The sequence below is a fragment of the Scyliorhinus canicula genome, chromosome 2 (assembly GCF_902713615.1).
Source record: "Scyliorhinus canicula chromosome 2, sScyCan1.1, whole genome shotgun sequence".
NCBI lineage: Eukaryota > Metazoa > Chordata > Chondrichthyes > Carcharhiniformes > Scyliorhinidae > Scyliorhinus > Scyliorhinus canicula.
Window position 1 is genome coordinate 276,589,808 of NC_052147.1, and position 22,697 is coordinate 276,612,504.

The 22,697-nt window shown below is 47.7% G+C and overlaps 1 protein-coding gene across 2 annotated transcripts in view; it reads left to right on the forward strand.

Annotated features, from left to right (window-relative positions):
- The window catches only part of stam2 (signal transducing adaptor molecule (SH3 domain and ITAM motif) 2), an 82,447-nt gene that overhangs the window by 43,594 nt on the left and 16,156 nt on the right, over nucleotides 1-22,697 (forward strand). For both annotated transcript variants that reach the window (XM_038790094.1, XM_038790093.1), the window contains 3 exons: nucleotides 10,268-10,362; nucleotides 18,474-18,550; nucleotides 20,351-20,438. In XM_038790094.1, the coding sequence (XP_038646022.1) occupies nucleotides 10,268-10,362; nucleotides 18,474-18,550; nucleotides 20,351-20,438 (260 nt within the window). The remainder of the gene's footprint in view (nucleotides 1-10,267; nucleotides 10,363-18,473; nucleotides 18,551-20,350; nucleotides 20,439-22,697) is intronic.

The following is a 22,697-nucleotide window of genomic DNA, read 5'->3' on the forward strand; positions in this document are numbered from 1 at the left end:
TGATTTGAAATTACTTAAGTTGTCTAACTTAATGTCTGCTGGAAGAAGGCTCGATACTCCCCCTTGGAGTTGGAGTAACGTTGCCACTGATAAATTGTGTGTTTGGAACCAGTTTCACAGCTGAAATGCCAGCTAGTTAGAACTCTACAGCGCATAAGGAGGCCATTTTGGCTTGTGCCAATCTTTGAAAGAGCTATCCAATTAGTCCCACTCCCTGTTTATTTAGCATGGTTCTGTAAATGTTTCCTTCTCAAGGACTGACTTATCTGTGGCCCCGTGCTGGATCAGTAGGAGGAGGGAAGATACCGCTCGCGATTGTCTCCAGGCTCATAAAAGCGGAGGTAGCGGTAGCCATGGACTCTGGCCCAAGGAATCACAAACATCCCTACTGGCCACGGGCCAGATATAAAGCCCACCATTGCTGCAGCTTCTCCCGACTCGTTGTGGCCTCTAACGACCTTGGTTGTCAAGGCAGAGGTAGCACCAGGAAAAAGATGGAACAGAAATGTGAAAGGGTGTGAGGAGGATGAGGGAGTCTGCAAAAGGAAGAAAGACTTGTATTTATTTAGCACCTTTCTCAACTGTATGACATCTGTTGTGCCTGAACCATGGTGTGTCTTAACCCGTATACGGTGGACATATGACTACATGTTTTTTCATACAATATTATAATATTTATTTATGTTCACATAATGTTTTTTAAAAAATTTTTTTAAAATAATTTTCAAATTTTCCAACAACAAATTTTATCCCAACAACGAAAAGAGAAAAACAATAACTCCTCTTCCCCCCCCCCCCCCCCCAATACAAAAACAATAAATTAACAACAAGAAAGAGTAATAAACATAGAACCATAAGAACAAACACCCATAGCCCCGTCATCTTAACCGACTGGACCCTGCCCGCTAGGGAGAGTGGCAATACATCCCACCTCCTGAACTCCTCCTCCATCTGCTCCACCAGCCTCGTGAAGTTTAACCTATGCAGGGCCCCTCGACTCCCAGGTATCTGAAGCTCCTCGCTGCCCTTTTCAGCCTGAGCGCCCCTATCTCTTTCTCCTGGTCGCCCATATGCACCACAAACAGCTCACTCTTCCCCACATTGAGCTTATAGCCAGAGAAGTCTCCGAACTCCCCTGGGATCCTCATCACCTCTGGCATCCCCCGCCACCGGATCTGCAATGTGCAGCAGTAAATCGTCCGCGTACAGCGACAGCCGGTGCCCCCCCTCCAGTTCCTCGATTCCCTCAGTGCCATGGCCAGGGGTTCGATCGCCAACGCGAAGAGCAGGGGAGACAAGGGGCACCCCTGCCTCGTCCCCCGGGACAACCAAAAGTACTCCGACCTCCTCCCATTCGTCACCACGCTCGCCACCGGAGCACTATACAACAGCCTCACCCACCTAATAAAACGCTCACCAAACCCAAATCTCCTCAACACCTCCCACAGGTAGCTCCACTCCACCCTGTCAAAAGCTTTCTCCGCATCCATCGATGCCACTATCTCCGCCTCCCCGTCCACCGCCGACATCATTATGACGTTACGAAGCCGCCGCACATTGACATTCAGCTGCCTCCCCTTCGCAAAACCTGTTTGGTCCTCGTGAATGACCTGTGGGACCACATCCTCCACCCTCCTGGCCAGTATCTTGGCCAGCAGCTTCGTCCACATTGAGCAGCGAGATTGGCCTGTAAGATCCACACTGGAGGGGGTCCTTATCCCGCTTCAAGATCAAAGAAATTAATTCTCTGGACATTGCCGAGGGCAAGGCCCCCCTCCTCCCTTGCCTCATTCAGGGTCCGCACTAACAGTGGGCCCAACGGGTCTGAAAAGGTCTTGTAAAATTCCAACGGGAACCCGTCAGGCCCCGGTGCCTTCCCCGACTGCATACTCCCCATCGCCTTGATCAGCTCCTCCAACTCGATTGGGGCCCCCAGACCCTCTGCCCACTCCTCCCCCACTCTCGGGAACTCCAGCTTGTCCAAGAAGCGGTCCATCCCACCCTCCTCCCCAGGGGGCACTGACCGGTACAACTCCTCATAAAAGGTCCTGAACACTCCGTTAATGCCCCTTGCACTCTGCACCAGACTCCCTCCTACATCTCTAACCCCCCCATCTCCCTCGCCGCCGCCTCGCTTCCGGAGCTGGTGGGCCACCATCCGACTTTCCTTCTCCCCGTACCCATATACCGCCCCCTGCGCTCTCCGCCACTGCACCTCCGCTTTCCGGGCGGTCAATATGTCAAACTCCGCTTGGAGACTATGACGCTTCCTCAAAAGCCTTTCTTCCGGGACCTCCGCATACCTTCTGTCCACCCTTACCATTTCTTCCACCAACCTCTCCCTCTCATTTTTCTCCCCCCTCTCCCTGTGTGCCCTAATAGAAATCAGCTCCCCTCTAACCACCGCCTTCAATGCCTCCCAGACCATCCCCACCTGCACCTCCGCATTGTCATTAGTTTCCAAATACCCCTCTATACACCTGCGGACCCGCCCACATACCTCCTCATCCGACAGCAGCCCCACCTCTAACCTCCACAGCGGGCATTGATCCTTCCCCTCCCCCAGCTCCAGGTCCACCCAATGCGGAGCGTGGTCTGATATGGCAATCGCCGAGTACTCCCATACCACTCTCGGAATCAGCGCCCTGCTGAAGACAAAAAAGTAGATCCAGGAGTAAGCCTTATGTACGTGGGAGAAAAACGAGAACTCCTCCCTACCTCCCGGCCTCATAAACCTCCAAGGGTCCACCCCTCCCATCTGGTCCATAAACCCCCTCAACACTGTGGCTGCCGCCGGCCTCTTACTGGTCCTGGACATCAAATGATCCAGGGCCGGGTCCAGCACTGTATTAAAATCTCCTCCCAATATCAAGCCCCCCGTCTCAAGGTCTGGAATCCGGCTCAGCATGCGCCGCATGAAGCCTGCATCATCCCAATTTGGGGTGTACACATTGACCAGCACCACCCGCTCTCCTTGGAGTCTACCACTCACCATTACGTATCTGCCACAGCTATCCGCCGCCACACTCGACGCCACAAACGACAAGCTCTTTCCCACGGAAATCGCCACCCCCTGGTTCCTCGCATCTAACCCCGAATGGAACACTTGTCCAACCCACCCTCTTCTCAGCCTAACCTGATCCGCCACCCTAAGATGCGTTTCCTGGAGCATAGCCACGTCCGCCCCTAGCCCCTTCAAGTGCGCCATCACCCTGGCCCGCTTCACCGGCCCATTCAGCCCCCTTACATTCCATGTGACCAGCCGAATCGGGGGGCTATTCCTCCTCCCTCTGCGTCGGTCAGCCATAACTCTCCCTCGGCCACACACACACACACACACACACACACACACACACACAAAGCTAGGGCCCCCTCTAGCTGCGTGCTTCCGTAAGTCAGCCAACTCCTGCTGCTCCCGCCACCCCAACGACCCCCCCCCCCCCCCCCCCCCCCGGTGTGACACAACCGCCACACCCCCGCCTGGTGCAGGCCCCTCCCACTCCGCATCCAGCGCGGGGGAAAAAGCCCGCGCTTCCATCTGAAACCCCGCCCCCCGACCTAAAACGCAGGAAAGAAAAGGGCGCGCGACCCAATGGGCCTGCAATACAGCTCCCCAACCCTCCACCAGTGAAAAAGGCACCAAATTAAATAGTTGAAAAGGCCCAAAAAGAGAAAAAACAAAAAAAGGACCAACAAAGAAATACCAGGGAGAACAGAGCCTCCGGACAATATACATCAGTCCCCAACCCCCCCTCAGTCCTCAGTTCGAGTCCAGCTTCTCTGCCTGGACGAACGCCCAGGCATCTTCCGTGGAGTCAAAATAGAGCTGGCGGTCTTTATAAGTGACCCAGAGGTGTGCCAGCTGGAGCAGGCCGAACTTCACCCCTTTCTTGTGCAGCACTGCCTTCGACCGGTTAAAACCAGCCCTCCTCTTCGCCACCTCCGTGCTCCAGTCCTGATAAATCCGGATCTCTGCTTTCTCCCACCTGCTGCCCCTCCTTTTTAGCCCATCTCAGCGCACACTCACGGTCGATGAAGCGGTGAAAACGGACCAGCACTACCCTTGGTGGCTCGTTCGGCCTGAGCTTTCTCAGCAGCACTCGATGGGCCCCCTCCAGCTCCAAGGGCCCTTGGAAGGACCCCGCACCAATTAGCGAGTTCAGCATCAAGGCCACATAGGCCCCCAGGTCCGATCCCTCCAGCCCCTCTGTGAGGCCCAGGATCCGCAAGTTCTTCCACCGCGAGTGGTTCTCCATTTCCTCCATCCTCGCTTGCCATTTTTTGTGGAGTGCCTCGTGCGATTCCACCTTCACTGCCAGGCCTAGAATTTCATCCTCGTTCTCCGAGGCCTCGTGCTGTAACTCGCGGATCTCTGCACCCTGAGGCGTCTAAGTCGCCATGAGCTTATCCAGTGAGGTCTTAAGTGGTTCCAGCAGCTCAGCTTTCAGCTCTCTGAAGCAGCTCCTGCTGCTCCTGCACCCACTGCTGCCACGCTGCCGGTTCCCTGCCTGCCGCCATCCTATTCTTCCTGCCTCACACCTTTCTTTGCTCCAAAGCCCATTTTTTTTTTTTTTTTTAAATTTAGATTACCCAATTATTTTTTCCAATTAAGGGGCAATTTAGTGTGGCCAATCCACCTACTCTGCACATTTTTGGGTTGTGGGGGCGAAACCCACGCAGACACGGGGAGAATGTGCAAACTCCACACGGACAGTGACCCAGAGCCGGGATCGAACCTGGGACCTCAGCGCCATGAGGCAGCTGTGCTAACCACTAGGCCACCGTGCTGCCCTTCAAAGCCGATTTTTTGACCGCCCTGCTCCTGGTCCAGTCCATCCACCGGCAGATAAACGCAGTAGATGTGTTCCCCCACCGGGAAAAGTCAAGCCATCGCCTCTACGGGTCCTTAAAAGAGCCCAAAAGACCGAAAAAAGCGGGAATCACCGAACGTGCGGCTTGGCTCCCCATCACCGCAACCGGAAGTCATGTTCACATAATGTTAAGGTTATTCAATCTCACACACGCACACACAAGTTAAACTACAAAGCTAGTACATACAAGACTTTAACTTAACTTTCAATTGACTGACAAGTACCGGGCAGACATGGCCTTTATCTGGGATCCGCAGTCCTCATGGTCAGTTGCTAGTTGTCCTTGGCTCTGGTCCTTCTATCGGTAGTGTGGATGATGGTCTTCTTCGGTTACCGTTGTTGGTTGCTGCCGAGAGAGCGAGTGAAGGGTCGCGCAGCATCTTTTATCCCTAGGGATTCGTGGGCCGAACGGCCTGTTCTGTGCTGTATTTTTCTCAGGGCTCGATCACCCTGATCGATAAGTGCAATCAAGACCCGCCACCTTGATGGTGGGGTGTGTGCTTACCGGCCATGTCCGTTGGTATCCGAGGCACATAGGCCTTTCCAAATAAGGAAACAGACGGCACTGAGCCTGTTACGTTGTGGTAATTTGCATGTAAGCCCATTGTCCTGGAATGGCCTCACGATGGCCTTTTTCCTGTGTTATTTGCAAAGTCTGCGCTGCAGCCTTTTGTTTATTTGGAGCTGCAGTCTGTCCCTGAACTTGGCCACTTTTCGCAGTGTCCTTTGCCGAATGCCATTTTAGGTGGCCTCACATCCAAAGCACTTTACAACCAATTAAGTAGTGGCAGATGTATTTTAGGAAATGAGGCAGTCACTATGTGTACAGCAGCCACTCGCAAACCTATGATAACGACCAGATAATAATTATTTTTGTGATGTTGATTGAGGGATAAATATTGGCCAGGACACCAGTTAAGAGCACCCCTGCTCTTATTGGAAATACTGCCACAGAATCTTCTACGGCCACTGAGAGGATAGTCGGGGCCTCAGTTTAATATCTCATGCAGAAGCCTGCATCGCTGGTGGTACAATGGTACAACAATCCCTCAATACAGCACTGGGAGTGTCCGTCTTGCTTATTGTGCTCGAGGCCTTGGGTGGGACCGAATGTTCTGACTCTGAAACAAGAAAGCTATCAGCTGACTCATGGCTTCGCAATGTAGCACGGTTGCACAAGTGGATAGTACTGTGGCTTCACAGCGCCAGGGTCCCAGGTTCGATTCCCGGCTTGGGTCACTGTCTGTGCGGTGTCTGCACGTTCTCCCCGTGTCTGCGTGAGTTTCCTCCGGTTTCCTCACACAGTCCAAAATGTGCAGGTTAGGTGGGTTGGCCATGATAAATTGCCCTTAGTGACCAAAAAGGTTAGGAGGGGTTATTGGGTTACGGGGATAGGGTGGAAGTGATGACTTAAGTGGGTCGGTGCAGAGTCGATGGGCCGAATGGCCTCTTTCTGCACTGTATGTTCTATGTTCTAACGCATGCTGGCCGACATGGAGTTTGTCACGTTTAGTTTGAGGGCACTTTTGTGAAGCAGCTTGGGATGTTATGGGAAAGGTGGTTTATCGACGTTGGTCATGATTAATCTAAAATAAATTGGACTCTAAAATCAATGGAGAGGGCAATTCTGGTCTCAAGATTGCTCAGTACCTGATATGAGAGGCTGCTGGTGAATATATCGCAATACAGCATTTTACACATTTTGCTATTCCTGATATGTCACAGAAATGCTTGTGACTGCTGATTTTAAATATCTCGCCAGCTGGTCCAGAGGTGATTTACTCAGTGCCTTACCTTCCTGCTGAACTGTATGCTCATTGAGTAGAGTGTTGAGCAGCTATTTTTTTTCTCTTTGTCTGTTTTCTGAATCATCAGCAAATCATGTGAGTTGAACAAAGTGTTAAGTACAGTCCATTTGTAACCCCTTGCTTGATTTGAGATGGGTTCAAGTGTGAGTCGCAGTGTCCTTACTATCTCAGGTCAATGGCTTTGTATCAGACATAGAATGCCTACAGTGCAGAAGGAGGACATTCGACCCATCGAGTCTACACTGACCCTCTGAAAGAACACCCTACCCAAGCCCGCTTTCCCCGTATCCCCACCTAACTTGCACATCTTTGAACACCAAGGGACAACTGAGGATTCCCAGATAGTTGGTGAGATATTAATGTGGTTGGTGTGATATTGTCGGTCTTATGGGAACTATTAACCAGTGAAAGTTGTGCAGAAGTATGCTGCCATACCATGACAGCAAGTCACCATGACACGCTGGCATTTTGGTTTCCTCTCTGACTCTGGGTTTTTAAGATTTTTTTTTCCTTGGTTGTGATAAACAAATGGCAGAAGTTCATGAACCTAATGCAGTGTCCACACTTAGCAGAAATGTATATTTTGGCACTGAATCGCTTAATGTGATGTTGGCGCTGCTGGCTAGGCCAGTATTTATTGCCCTTGAGAAGGTGGTGGTGAGCTGCCGCCTTCAACTGCTGTTTAATAGGTGGATATCCATCATAGGGGCTGGTTTAGCTCACTGGGCTAAATCTCTGGCTTTTAAAGCAGACCCAGGCAGGCCAGCAGCACGATTCGATTCCCATACCAGCCTCCCTGGACAGGCGCCGGAATGTGGCAACTAGGGGCTTTTCACAGTAACTTCATTGAAGCCTACTCGTGTCAAGCGATTTTCATTTCATTTTTTCATTTCATTTACTGAGGCAGCAGAAAACATTCTGTAATATATCGATACTATTGTGTTGCTATAGTTCAGTACAAACACCAGTTTCCACGCTTCCCCTCTGGATCCTCTCGCTGTCCAGAAGTAACTCATCTCTTAAGCGCAGGCTTCAATGAGCATTACCTGCTCTCAACTTGCGCTGAACCTTGCCCTGGTCCATCCTTAAAGGGACCAGTATTTTTTACATTGTCACTGTAGCCCCATCTGTCCGTCAAAAGAATGCTCGGTGCTGTGAGAGTGGGAGTTCGTGGTTTTTACTCCTAAGCGGTGATATATTTAAACGTCGAGGGGCCTTGGCAAGTTGCTGCCGTGCATCTTGCAGACTACGCACTCTGCTGTGCACTACGTGCATCTTGCAGACTACGCACTCTGCTGTGCACTGCTGACGGAAGGAATGAATGTTTACGGTAGCAGATGATGGGCTGACCAAGCTGGCTGCTTTGACCTGGATGATGTTGAGCCATTGAGCGTTGTTGCAAGCTATGTTCAACCAAGCTAACTGGGAAGTGTTCCACCACTTTTACCTTGTGTGGTGGTTAAGTTTCTGATCGGTGGTGACCTCTCCGAGGATGTTGGCCAGTAGTGTATCTTCATGTACTCTGCATTCCCGTACCGGCCCCCCCGAACAGGTGCCGGAATGTGGCGACTAGGGGCTTTTCACAGTAACTTCATTGAAGCCGACTTGTGACAAGCGATTATTATTATTGTTATTGTTATTGATTTTGTCAGCAATTCCGTTCGTGCACATTGAGCAGTCAGTCGTATTTGCATTTTATATAATCTAATTGAGGTGTTTTAAATGATTAAAAAGAGTTCAGTGGAAGTGAGAAACTATTTTCTCTAGTTTCCAGGAAAAGGCGGGCATGACCTTAAAATTAGAACGCTGTTGTTCAGGGGGCACGTCACCCAAAAGGGAGTGGAAATTTGAAATTATTTTCACAACAGTCTGGACTGAGTGAGAATTGAAGGTTCGACGATGTTGATAGACTTCTGTTGGGCAAGGGTATTAAGAGTTTGCGGAAGCAAGGTGGGTAGGTGGAATGAAGATACTGATCAGCCATGAACTAGTTGAATGATGGAACAGAATCCAGGCCCTGGTGGCCTTTTGTTCTGTCTGTCTGGTATATGTTGATTAAATTCGTTGGATATCATAGTTTTAAGAATGTAAAAATAAATATCAATTCAACTCAAAATGCAGAAGTTTATTGTGATTAAATGCTAGATGAAATGGGTATTTATCAGATCAGTACCTCTTGCTCCATAATGTGCTTTTTGGTATAGCTTACAGAATTGGCTTAATTTGGATAAAGAACGTCTATGATTTTCCTTTAATTGATCAAAAACTTGGATATTGAACAACTGTTCCAATAATTTTTCACTTTTTTTAATTTAAAATTTTTTTTCTAGAGTACCCAATTCATTTTTTCCAATTAAGGGGCAATTTAGCGTGGCCAATCTACCTAACCTGCACATCTTTGGGTTGTGGGGGTCAAACCCACGCAAACACAGGGAGAATGTGCAAACTCCACACGGGCAGTGACCCAGAGCCGGGATCGAACCTGGGACCTCGGCGCCGTGAGGCAGCAGGGCTAACCCACTGTCCCACCGTGCTGCCCAACTGTTCCCATAATGATAGTGAACAGCTATCTTGTATATGGGTTGCCTGGCAGCACAGTGGTTAGCACTGTTGCTTCACAGCGGCTGGGTCCCGGGTTCGATTCCCGGCTTGGGACACTGTCTGTGTGGAGTCTGCACGTTCTCCCCGTGTCTGCGTGGGTTTCCTCTGGGTGCTCCGGATTCCTCCCACAAGCCCCGAACGACGCACTGTTAGGTGAATTGGACATTCCGAATTCTCCCTCTGTGTACCTGAACAGGCACCGGAATGTGGTGACTGGGGGCTTTTCACAGTAACTTCATTGCAGTGTTAATGTAAGCCTACTTGTGACAACAATTTAAAAAAAAGATTATTATTGCAGTTAGCTGCATGTCTCTTCATTCTGGGGGCTGAGATCAGGTTCAGTTCAAAGGAGTCTATAAACACTCCTGTCCCTGAATCAAACAAGCGGCTGCCTGTCTGCAGTCTGGTTGATTTTGTGCTGAACATGGATTTTTAAAACCCTCGGTACGCTACCACCAAAGAGAGTTTTTAATATTGCAAAGCTGTAAAGAACTCTTATTATAATCCATGGAATGTGGTATAGGCGAGAACAGTAAGAAGACTCGCAACACCAGGCTAAAGTCCAACAGGTTTGTTTTGAATCACTAACTTTCGGAGCACTGCTCCTTCCTCATTTTACCTGAGGAAGGAGCTGCACTCCGAAAGCTAGTGTTTGAAACAAACCTGTTGGACTTTAGCCTGATGTTGTAAGACTTCTTACTATGCTCACCCCAGTCCAACGCCGGCATCTTCACATTATAGGTGAGAGGCAGTGTACCAGTTAACTAGGGTTTTGTTTTGAAAAGTTGATGGGATCTGGGCAGCCGTGTGAAAAAGCATAGCACGAACGACAAAGAGAAAATCCTAGTTCAGGACCACCCCAAGTAGCTGTTTCAGTGTGGAGGTGGAGTTAAGGTTGCAGTAAAATTTGATGTGAGTAAAGCATTATAACAAACTTCCTGATACCCAGAGTTGAGGTTACCCTCTGTGTCTTGCTGTCTTGTTTAGTGACCCTAACTGGTGGAGAGGAGAGACGAAACGAGGAGTCGGACTTTTCCCTTCGAATTTTGTATCGACCAGTCTGAATGCAGAGCCTGAGCCAGGTAAGTGCATTCCGCCTGCTAAATGTTAAGACAGTTGTTTTGTGTATTCACATGCTTCCTTTCATAGACTCAATGCAGAAGGATGCCATTCGGCCTGAGTCTGCACCGACCCTTTTTTGATTTGATTTATTATTGTCACATGTATTAGTATACAGTGAAAAGTATTGTTTCTTGCATGCTGTACAAACAATGCATACCATATATGGGGAAGGAAGGAGAGACTGCACAATATAATGTTACATTATAGCAAGGTGTAGAGGAAAGATCAACTTAATACGAGGTAGGCCCATTCAAAAGTCTGATGGCAGTAGGGAAGAAGCTGTTCTTGAGTCGTTTGGTACGTGACCTCAAACTTTGGGATCCTTTTCCTGACGGAAGAAGGTGGAAAAGAGTATGTCCCGGGGTGCGTGGGGTCCTTAATTATTCTGGCTGCCTTTCTGAGGCAGTGGGAATTATAGACAGAGTCAATGGATGGGAGGCTGGTTTGCGTGATGGACTGGGCTGCATTCACAACCTTTTGCAGTTTCCTGCGGTCTTGGGCAGAGCAGGCTCCATACCAAGCTGTGATACAACCAGAAAGAATGCTTTCTATGGTGCATCTGTAGAAGTTGGTGAGAGTTGTAGCTGACATGCCAAATTTCCTTATTCTTCTGAGAAAGTAGAGTCGTTGGTGGCTTTCTTAACTATAGTGTCGGCATGGGGGGACCAGGACAGGCTGTTGGTGATCTGTACACCTAAAAACTTGAAGCTCTTGACCTTTCTACTTCATTCCTATTGATGTAGACAGGGGCATGTTCTCCACTGCGCTTCCTGAAGTCGCTAACCATCTCCTTTGTTTTGTTGACATTGAGGGAGAGATTATTGTCGTTGCACCAGTTCACCAGATTCTCTATCTCATTCCTGTACTCTGCCTCGTCATTGGGTGCCAACGAATGAGCACTCTACCATGTCCACTCCCCGTCCACCCCATTCTATTCCCGTAACCCCATAACCTAACCTGGACACTAAGGGGCAATTTTAACATGGCTAGTCCACCTAATCCGCACATCTTTGGAATGTGGGAGAAAACCGGAGCACCTGGAGGAAACCCGTGCAGACACTGGGAGAATGTGCAGACTCCGCACAGACCGTCCGTCCTAGGCAGGAATTGGTCTCTAGTGCTGCAAGGCAGCAGTGCTCAGCAGTTCTCCTTTGGAGAACACTGAGCAATGGAAAGACTCACAAGCTGACTAGCAGTCAGACGTGAGTGCTCCATCTGTGGCCAGGGAAACCCAGTTAAATCTGTCCAGTTTTAAGTGTTATAAAGGGTTTTCACATTTTGTATTTCATAACTCCTATGCTATATGTTACATTTTACATAACCGCGCCGACCACAGGAATTATACCCAACAGCGAGCAAGAAATAAAAGGAGGTAAAAAGACAGGCAGACGTCAGTACAGATATTTACAGACAATTTCCCTCCTGCTGTGATGCCCCCCCCTCCCCACTCCTTTTGAGTGGCAAACCTTTGTTGCAGTTCCCAAAAAATATTTTTTGTTGAGAAATTTGTTTGGTTGGTGCCCTGATTTCAGTGATCCCTTTTTGCCAAAGGTACTGAAAGGACTTGCCTGTTTGAGTCATAAGAAATAAGAGTAGGCTATATGTCCCTCCAAGCCTGTTGTGCCATTCAAAAAGAACATGACTGATCCTCTGCATCAACTCCAGTTTCCTGCCCCATCCCGATTTCCCTTGATTCCCTTAATGCTTAAAAATCTGTGTTTGACTATACTCCAGTGACTGAATTCCAAACATTCACAGCCCCCTGAGTGATGGGATTTCTTTCTCATCTCAGTCCTAAATGACCGACCCCTGGATCCTGTGATACAGGAACCTGCAGATGTTTTCGAGTAAATGAGGGCGAACGGGCAGCAAAACATCTATTGTTGACCAGGGTACAACTACTGGAAGGAAGTGGGGGCAAAAATTCCAGGTTCCCATTCCCAGTTGCTGTCCTGTGACCCCTGACCAAATCAAGCAATGTACGATTATTTTTTTTTTTTTAATTTAGAATACCCAATTCATTTTTCCAATTAAGGGGCAATTTAGTGCGGCCAATCCACCTACTCTGCACATCTTTGGGTTGTGGGGGCGAAACCCATGCAAACACGGGGAGAATGTGCAAACTCCACACAGACAGTGACCCAGAGCCGGGATTCGAACCTGGGACCTCGGCGCCATGAGGCAACAGGGCTAACCCACTGCGCCACCGTGCTGCCCAGCAATGTACGATTATGTCTTTCTCTGATATTCTCCAACTCCTTTATGGCGAGATGATAGTAATGCCACTAGACTAGTAATCTTGAAGCCCGGGCTAATGCTCCAGCGACATGGGTTCAAATACCACCTCATCAGCTGGTGGAATTTAAATTTCATTAATCCATCTGAAAATGAAACTTTCATCGACTTGTAAAAACCCATCTGGTTAAAATAGTGCCCTTTAGGGAAGGAAATCTGCCAGCCTTACCCGATCTGGTCTACATGTATAATTTATTGTCACAAGTAGGATTACATTAACACTGCAATGAAGTTACTGTAAAAAGCCCCGAGTCGCCCCATTCCGGCGCCTGTTCGGATACACCAAAGAACAAAGAAAAGTACAGCACAGGAACAGGCCCTTCAGCCCTCCAAGCCTGCGCCAACCATGCTGTCCGTCTAAACAAAAATCTTCTACACTTCCGTGGTCCGTATTCCTCTCTCCCCATCCTATTCATGTATTTGTCAAGGTGCCCCTTAAACGTCACTATCATCCCTGCTTCCACCACTTCCTTCGGCAGCAAGTTCCAGGCACCCACTACCCTCTGTAAAAACACTTGCCTCGTACATTTCCTCTAAATCTTGCCCCTCGCACCTTAAACCTATGCCCCCTAGTAATTGACCCCTCTACCCTGGAGAAAAAGTCTCTGACTATTCACTCTGTCTATGCCCCTCATAATTTTGTAGACCTTTATCAGGTCGCCCCTCAATCTCCTTTGTTCAGTGAGACCAAACCAAGCTTATTCAATCTCTCCTCATAGCTAATGCCCTCCATAGCAGGCAACATCCTGGTGAATCTCTACTGCACCCTCTCTAAAGTGTGGCGGCCAGAATTGAACGCTATACTCCAAGTGTGACCTAACTAAGGTTCTATACAACTGCAACATGACTTGCCCATTTTTATACTCCCCCGGCCAATGAAGACAAGCATGCCGTATGCCTTCTTGACTACCTTCTCCACTGTGTTGCCCCTTTCAGTGACCTGTGGACCTTTACACCAAGATCTCTCTGACTGTCAATACTCTTGAGGGTTCTACCATTCGCTGTATATTCCCTATCTGTATTAGACCTTCCAAAATGCATTACCTCACATTTGTCTGGATTAAACTCCATCTGCCATCTTGCCGCCCAAGTCTCCAAATCCTGCTGTATCGTCTGACCGTCCTCATCGGTGGTCTTCCAAAACCTCGTACAACACCAGGTTAAAGTCCAACATGTTTGTTTCAAACACTAGCTTTCGGGGCACTACTCCTTCCTCGGGTGATGAAGGAGCAGTGCTCTGAAAGCTAGTGTTTGAAACAAACATGTTGGACTTTAACCTGGTGTTGTAAGACTTCTTACTGTGCTCACCCCAGTCCAACGCCGGAATCTCCACATCATGGCTTCCAAAACCTCATCTGCCTTTATCTTGACTCACTGAGTTCCATTCACGTATCATCCCTCCTTGTTGACCCACATTGGCTCCTGACCTGGCAATACCTTGCGAAGCACGGTAGCAGTGGTTAGCACTATTACTTCACAGCTTTAGGATCCCAGGTTCGATTCCCGGCTTGGGTCACTGTGTGGAGTCTGCATGTTCTCCCTGTGTCTGCGTGGGTTTCCTCCTACAAGTCCTGAATGACGTGCTTGTTGGGTGAATTGGACGTTCTGAATTCTCCCTCTGTGCACCCGAACAGGCGCCGGAGTGTGGCGACGAGGGGCTTTCCACAGTAACTTCATTGCAGTGTTAATGTTGGATTGGATTTTGTTTATTGTCACCTGTATCAAGGTACAGTGAAAAGTATTTTTCTGCGAGCAGATCATTAAGTATGTGAAAAGAAAGAGAAATTAAAGAAATTACATAATAGGGCAACACAAATAGACACTGGCATTAGATGAATTATACAGGGTGTAGTGTTAATGAAGTCAGTCCATAAGAGGGTTGTTTAGGAGTCTGATAACAGCGGGGAAGAAGCTGTTTTTGAGTCTGTGCGTGCGTGCTCTCAGACTTTTTTATCTCCTGCCCGATGGAAGAAGTTGGAAGAGTGAGTAAGCCGGGTTTCCCCGGGCTGCGGGAGGTGTAGATGGAGTCAGGTTCGTGTGATGGACTGGCTGTGTTCACGACTCTCTGAAGTTTCTTGCGGTCTTGGGCCGAGCAGTTGCCATACCAGGCTGTGATGCAGCCAGATAGGATGCTTTGTAATGTGGACATGCAGAATTTCTTTAGTTTCCTGAGGAAGTATAGGCGCTGTTGTGCTTTCTTGGTGTAGTGTCGACGTGGGTGGACCAGGACAGATTTTTGGAGATGTATACCCCTAGGAATTTGAAACTGCTAACCATCTCCACCTTGGCCCCGTTGATGCAGACAGGGGTGTGTAAGCCTACTTGTGACAATAAAGATTATGATTAAAAAATAAATTATTGTCCTTGTTTCAAATCTCCACCTCAGCCCATGGCCTCACCCCTCTCTGCATCTGTTATTCCTGCAACACTCTAACCCACTAAGATCTCTATGCTCTTCCAATTCTGTCCTCTTGAGCATCACCAATTTTAATCGCTCCACCTTCAGTTAAACTCTGGAATTCCCTCCCTAAACCTTTCTCCCCACCTGTTCAAGATGCTCCTTAATACTTATCTCCTTTGCAAAGTCTTTAATCACCCGTCCTGATATCTCCTTGTGTGGCTCGGTGTCACATTTTTCTTTAATACTTCCGTGATGAGCCATGAAACATTAAACTTTGGAAAGTGCCAGATTAATGCAGGCTGTTGCTGACAATCAACTTTGGGGGAGGAGAGGAATATCACTGCTGTTTTTTCTGCTGTCAGCCAAGGGTCACACAGCAGCAACCTGATCTTTTCATCTGTCCAAAGATGTGCAGGTTAGGTGGATTGGCCATGAAAAATTGCCCTTCGTGTCCAAAAGGTTAGGTGGGGATAGGGTGGGGGCATGTTTCTTTGTTCTTTCACAGGTTGGTGCAGACTCGATGGGTCGAATGGCCTCCTTCTGCACTAGGAATTCTACGAGATCTCTTTTTTTTTTTATTTCCCCCCCCCAAGACTGTTGTGCAATTTTGTCACTTGTCATCATCTGTAACTAGCTCATTAACTGAGATAGTTGGAAAAGTTAGAAGGAAAATACTACGAATGCTGGGAATCTGAAAGAAGAAATGGGAAGGCTGGAAATACTCGGGTCAGGCAGCTTCTGTGAAGAGCGAAACTGAGTTAACGTTTAGGTTGAAGTGCTTTTGTCGGAACTTATTGTTAGCAGGTTCTGATGAAAGGATATAACAGGAAACATGAACTCTGTTTCCCTCTCTACAGGTGCTGTCTGACCTGCGTATTTCCAGCATTTTCTTCTCTTGCTTGTGAAATGCAATGTTAACCAACATCCAAGCTTCCACAGTCAGTGTGACCATTCGGCCCATCAAATATGCTCTGCCATTCAATCATGACATGTTTCTCATCCCCATTCTCCTGCCTTCTCCCCATCACACACCCCCCCCCCCCCCCCCCATTAATCTAGAACCTATCTATCTGTCTTCGAGACACTTGGTGATTTTGCCTCCACAGCCTTATGCGGCAAAGAGTTCCACAGATTCACCACCCTCTGGCTGAAGAAATTCTTCCTCATCTCTGTTTCAAAAAGTCACTCTTTCAGTCTGAGATTGTGTCCTCTGGTTCTTGTTTTTCCTAGTAGTGGAAACGTCCTCTCCACATCCAATCTATCTAGGCGTCTCCGTATCCTGTTAAGAGTCAATAAGATCTCCCTTCATCCTTCGAACCTCCAACGAGTACAGATCCAGAGTCCTCAACCATTCCATGCTTGGTTTCCTTGGTCAGAACATTGAATACAGGAGTGGGGACGCCTTGTTGAAGTTGTACAAGACATTAGTAAGGCCAGACTTGGAATACTGTGTACAGTTCAGGTAAAAAGATAGAAAATATATTAACAAACTAGAAAGAGTGCAGAAAAGATTTACTAGGATGCTACCGGGACTTGATGGTTTGAATATAAGGTGAGGCTGGATAGACTGGGACTTTTTTCTCTGGAGGCTTAGGGGTGATCTTATGGAGGTCTATAAAATAATGAGGGGCCATAGATAAGGCAGATGGCCAACATCTTCTCCCAAAGGTTAGGGGAGTCTAAAACTAGAGAGCATAGGTTTAAGGTGAGAAGGGAGAGATACAAAAGGGTCTTGAGGGGAAATTTTTTCAGAGGGTGGTGAGTATCTCGAATGAGCTGCCAGAGGCAGTAGTAGATACGGGTACAATTTTATCTTTTAAAAAGCATTTCGAGAGATATGGGTATAGAGGGATGTGGGCCAAATGCAGGCAATTGGGACTAGCTGAGTGGTTAAAAACTGGGTGGATAAGTTGGGCCAAAGGGCCTGTTTCCATGCTGTAACCTCTATGACTCTATAACCACGCCCCCTATGACGAGCTCTTCTTTCCAGAGAGCATTCTTGTGAACCTCCTCGGGATCCTTTTCCAAGGCCAGCACATCCTTGTCGGGGAAATGTTGTTTTGGTGACCTCCTTTGGGTTTGTTTATCTGAACCACTCAAATTGAATAGCAGAGAATGACCCAGTGGCAATGTGTGAGTTTTTAAAATCTGCTTTTGGAATGCTTGGTAGAACATTGGACAGAATTCCAAACCAGCAGTTTAATCACTGGCTGCTGAACTGCTCACAACTTTCTGGTGCCAACAATGCCTGTGATTGGATTACTGCCTTGTAACCTTTCTCCCTCCCTCTGCCCTCTGCTGCCTTGCGAAGTGGTGTAGCTGCTAGTAGCTGGTCGCAGTTGGGTGAACTGTACTGGAGACCGAGAAAACTTCAGTACTAACAGTCACAGCATTAACATTGGAATTGGATGATGATAGAAATTCCCTGTGTTATGTTCTCCTTAATTCAGAGCATCATTCTTACACTGCTCACGTTGGAGTTTCTATCTATTCCTTAACTGTGCAGTGGCCTAATTTCAACCATCCTTCCTGGCAACCTGATGTACTTGTTTGGGTTCCTGCTTGTCACATACTTCAGTCCTGCCACAGAAGAATGCCCATTAGCTGATCCCAGGAAGCTTGAAGTGATGATCAGAGAGGTTTTTTTGACACCAAAAGTGCTTCAGTAGTTTCTGATGAGGGTGCTGGTTAGATGGCGAAATAGCTCTGATTAAACAAAATGCCTTTGTTATCCCCTGGCCCTCACCATCCTGTTCCCTTTCTGACTTTGCAACTTTCTTCAGATAACAGGTTTGTCTTCGGATGTTTGTTGCTGGCCCTTCAGGGTTATTGTCGCTTTTGGACTGGAATGGGGAGAAAATAAAGTGCTTTAACTCTACTGTTTCAGACCTGGGAGTTCAAGAGGTTTTGTTTTTGACTCCTTTCGTCTTTTCAAGGGCAAATTTGGTACCTTTCCGACAAGAGTAGCATAGACAGTGGATGGGAAGCATCATTGAATAGGACAGCACAGTTTAGCCCATTGGATCTGTGCCTGCCCTTTAGTTGCGAAAGTTCCACTCCCTGACTCTTTACCCATCTGTGCCAGGCTGATGAGGACCAAACTTTGTCGGTCTTTCTTCTTTGCTTTGTATTTGTGATACTCACTCATATACCCTCTCACGGACAGAACTGCACACCCCTTGTAGATACTTACCCAATTATTATAGGTCATTACAAAAATTCTACCCTGTGATCACATTGATTTGCGTAAGGAGCTGAGAGTTTGTGATGTAAGTGGTATTGCTATGTGACAAGAGTGTGATTGAATGTGGATGCAAGCTTAAAGGGATGTGCAAAATTACTTATGGGGGCCCATTTGTTCTGCTTTGACTACAGAGAAAGTTTTTGTGGCAGAGGAGACAACTATACAAGAGGTTCAGCCTTCGGAGCCTGAGCCGGTTTATATCGATGAGGTGAGTGGACTTCGTTCAGGTTTTGCCGTTTTATCTCTCTGTCTCTTTCCATTTCTCCCTCCACCTTTTGGAGGAGCAGTCTCCCCCCTAGGATGATGGCAGACCTCTAGTGCTCCACCAACTGGGCCGCTCTTCCTGGGTGAGCTTAGATGCTGATAGTGAGCAGGATGCTCTGCACTCCGCTAACTGTGGCCTCTCCCTCTTGCACATCCCTAATTTCCTTTGCTCCGGCATTGACAGGCGCACCTTCAGCTCTGGAAATTCAGCTCTGCCAAACTCTGGAATTCCCTCCCTGAACTTGCCTCTTTTTTTAAAAGATTTTTATTAGGGTATGTGCAATTTTTATAATAATAACAATAACCGCGACATAAACATGGTACAATAAACATTTCCACCCCATCACGATCTTCACACACCCCAACCGATAGTCGACGAACGGCTGCCACCTCCGGGTGAACCCTAACATTGACCCTCTTAAGGCAAACTTTATTTTCTCGAGACTGAGAAACCCAGCCATGTCACTGACCCAAGGTTCTGCCCCACGTCTCTGTACTGGGGGGGGGGGGGGGGGGGGGGGGGGGGTGGCTTCGAGTCCCTCCACATTAATCAGATCCGTCTCCGGGCTACCAGGGAGGCAAAGGCCAAAACGTTGGCCTCTTTCACCCCCTGGACTCCCAGCTTTTCTGACACTCAAAAGATCGCCATCTCTGGACTCGGCATCACCTGTGTTTTGAGTACCGTGGATATCACCCCAGCGAAACCCTGCCAAAACCCTCTAATGGGGCTGGTTTAGCACAGGGCTAAATCGTTGGCTTTTAAAGCAGACGAAGGCAGGCCAGCACCACGGTTCAATTCCCGTACCAGCCTCCCCGAACAGGCGCCGGAATGTAGCTCTAGGGGCTTTTCACAGTAACCTCATTTGAAGCTTACTTGTGACAATGAGCGATTTTCATTTCTAAGCTTCGGGCATGCCCCAAACATGTGGACATGATTTGCTGGGCTTCCTGTGCACCTTGCACACCTGTCCTCTACCCCAAAAAACGTGCTCATCCAGGCCACCGTCATGTGTGCCCGGTGGACTACCTTGAACTGTATCAGGCTAAGCCTGGCACATGAGGATGTATTAACCCTGCTTAGGGCATCTGCCCACAGACCTGCCTCTGTCTCTCCTCCTAGCTTGTCTTCCCACTTGCCCTTGAGCTCCTCCACCGGAGTTTCCTCCGATTCCAAAAGTTCTTGGTAGATATCTGATACCTTCCCCTCTCCCACCCATGTACTAGAGACCGCTCTGTCCTGTATCCCCCATGGCGGCAGCGGGTTGGCCGGAACCTGCCTTCTCAAAAAGTCTCGCACCTGCCGATACCTAAACCCATTCCCTGCTTGCAGTTCAGATGTATCCTCCAAAGCTTTCAAGCTGGGGAAGCTCCCGTCTATAAATAGATCCCCCATCCATCTCTTTTTTTTTAAAGACACTTCTTGACCTTTGATCAACCTTTTGATCACCTGTCCTCATGTGACTCAGTATGCTAAATAAATGCAAGTTATTTTCCTTTCAATCAAGAAGCAGTGATGATGTGATACCAACCGGACTTTTAAAAGCCGTGAAGTTATTTAGAAGAGTATTTATTTATTAGAATGAAAAGAGATTTTTTGAGGAAAGAATACATTTTTAAATAATCTGCCCAGCAGTCAACTCTGCACCCTGGAATCCAAGAAGGTTCAGCATCAACCCATGTGTCTCTGCCAAAATGAGTTCAGATTACTGCTGCCACTGTTTTAAAAATGTGTATATATTTTTAGGAAAAGATGGACCAGGCATTGCAGTTGCTTCAAAATGCAATTCCCACCGATCAACATCCTGACTCAGCCGAACTATTACATCTAGAAGGTAACCAGCCTTGGAATTTTTTTAAGTGAGCAACTCCTTTAATGCCATTCTCCTGCCTTCGCCCCGTAACAGTTGTTCCTTTTCATATAATAGTCCAATTCCCTTCTGAATGCTTTGTTTGAACCTGCCCCCACTGCCCTTGCTCTCTGGCAACGCATTCCACACCCCCTCCACTCGCTGTGTGGAACCTGCCTCCACCTCACTCTCTCTCCGTCAACCCATTCCACACCCCCTCCACTTGCTGTGTGGAACCTGCCTCCACCTCACACTCTCTCCGGCAATGCATTCCACATCCCCTCCACTCGCTGTGTGGAACCTGCCTCCACCTCACACTCTCTCCAGCAACCCATTACACACCCCTCCACTCGCCGTGTGAAAATGTTCGTCGTTCTATCATTTTTGCCTCTTTGGTCAATTACTTTAAATCTGTGCCCCCTCATTCGCGATCCTTCCCACCAACGCGAGCAGTTTCCCCACCTACTCTGTCCAGAGCCCTCATGGATTTTAAATGCCTCCATGAAATCTCCCCTCAGCTTTCCCTTCTCCAAGGAAAACAGTCCCAGCTTCCTCAATCTATCTACATAATTTAGCTCCTCGTCCGCGAACCATTCTCGTGGATCTTTTCTGTCCCCATTCATGCTTTCGTATCCATCCTAAAGAGCGCTATCCAGAACTGGACGCAATACTCCAGGAACTTCGACAAGTTCAACATGACCTCCTTATCTTCAACATAGTTTTATTATCTGCACAATAAGAAGTCTTACAACACCAGGTTAAAGTCCAACAGGTTTGTTTCAAACACTAGCTTTTGGAGCACTGCTCCTTCCTCAGGTGAATGAAGAGTTATGTTCCTCTTCAGTCACCTGAGGAAGGAGCAGTGCTCCAAAAGCTAGTGTTTGAAACAAACCTGTTGGATTTTAACCTGGTGTTGTAAGACGTCTTATTGTGCTCAACCCAGTCCAACGTCGACATCTCCAGATCATTATTATCTGCAAATACAGTAGAGATGAATCATTTTCTTCTTGCTCCTTGTTTGATAGAATCTGGATGTAGTATGGTGAAGTAGGCTATTTAGCTCTGATGAGAACGCAGTTGATGTTACCCACGAGAGTATGTCAAAACAGTGAAGGATAACTTAACACTGGTTCCTTGTGTTTTTGTTTGGAATAATGTGAGAAACCATGTAATAATAATAATCGCTTATTGTCAGAAGTAGGCTTCGGTGAAGTTACTGTGCAAAGCCACTAGTCGCCACATTCCGGCGCGTGTTCGGGGAGGTTGGTACGGGAATTGAACCCGCGCTGCTGGCCTTGTTCTACATTACAAGCCAGCTGTTTAGCTGACTGTGCTAAACCAGCCCCTTGTACAGCCCAGCGAGGAACCTGACCAGTCATTGTGTAAACAATTAATAAAAAATATTTATTGAAGTAAACAAAAAAAACACATGAGTATATGAATAATTAAATGTAGTGTGATATCTGAAATTATCTCTTGTTCCCAAAATATACCCAGGCTCTCTGAATTCAGAGACCCCTCCCCCCCCCCCCCTTTTCCCAAGCAACATCCAATTTCAGTAACACTATAGGTCAAATAAGCTTACAGTTACCACACACAACCGCTTAGGGACCAAGACTGGGAAAACGTCTCATCCTGGTTCAGCGAAGGCACAAAGCTGCGTCTTTTAGAGGAGAATATCTGCAATTTGCCGTGGCTCTAAATGTTGAGTGAAACAGGCCTCTGTGATTGGGATCACAGACGGAACTGGCCTGTCTGACTCTTGGGTGGGGAAATAACCTCCCCCCTCAATGAGGGTGCGAGCAGTTACACTGTTTAGTCTATTTGATATTTTCCTCTGTGGATTCTGCCGTCCACCTCAAAGTTATCATTGTATAGCCCCACTGACCTCTGGTAAGCAAGGTTCCTGATATGGCCATTCACACCTCCGTGTCTCTAGACTCCTGCTAATCTTGTTGCTGGACTAATTTCATTTCATTATTCTTCTGGATGCCTGCTAGTCTTGTTACTTGTAACTTGTGTGTTGTTCACTGTTAATCTCTTTAATTTCCCACATTCCTAACAGGCCCATCGAGTCCATGCCAGCTCTTTTGAAGAACAATCCAATCAGTCGCATTCTCCTGTTTTTCCCTATATGCCTGCAGCAATCTTTTTTCCTTCCAAGTATTTATCCAACTTCCTTTTGAAAGCTACAGTTGAATCTATTTCCAACCTCAATCAGGCAGTGAATTCCAAATCCTAACC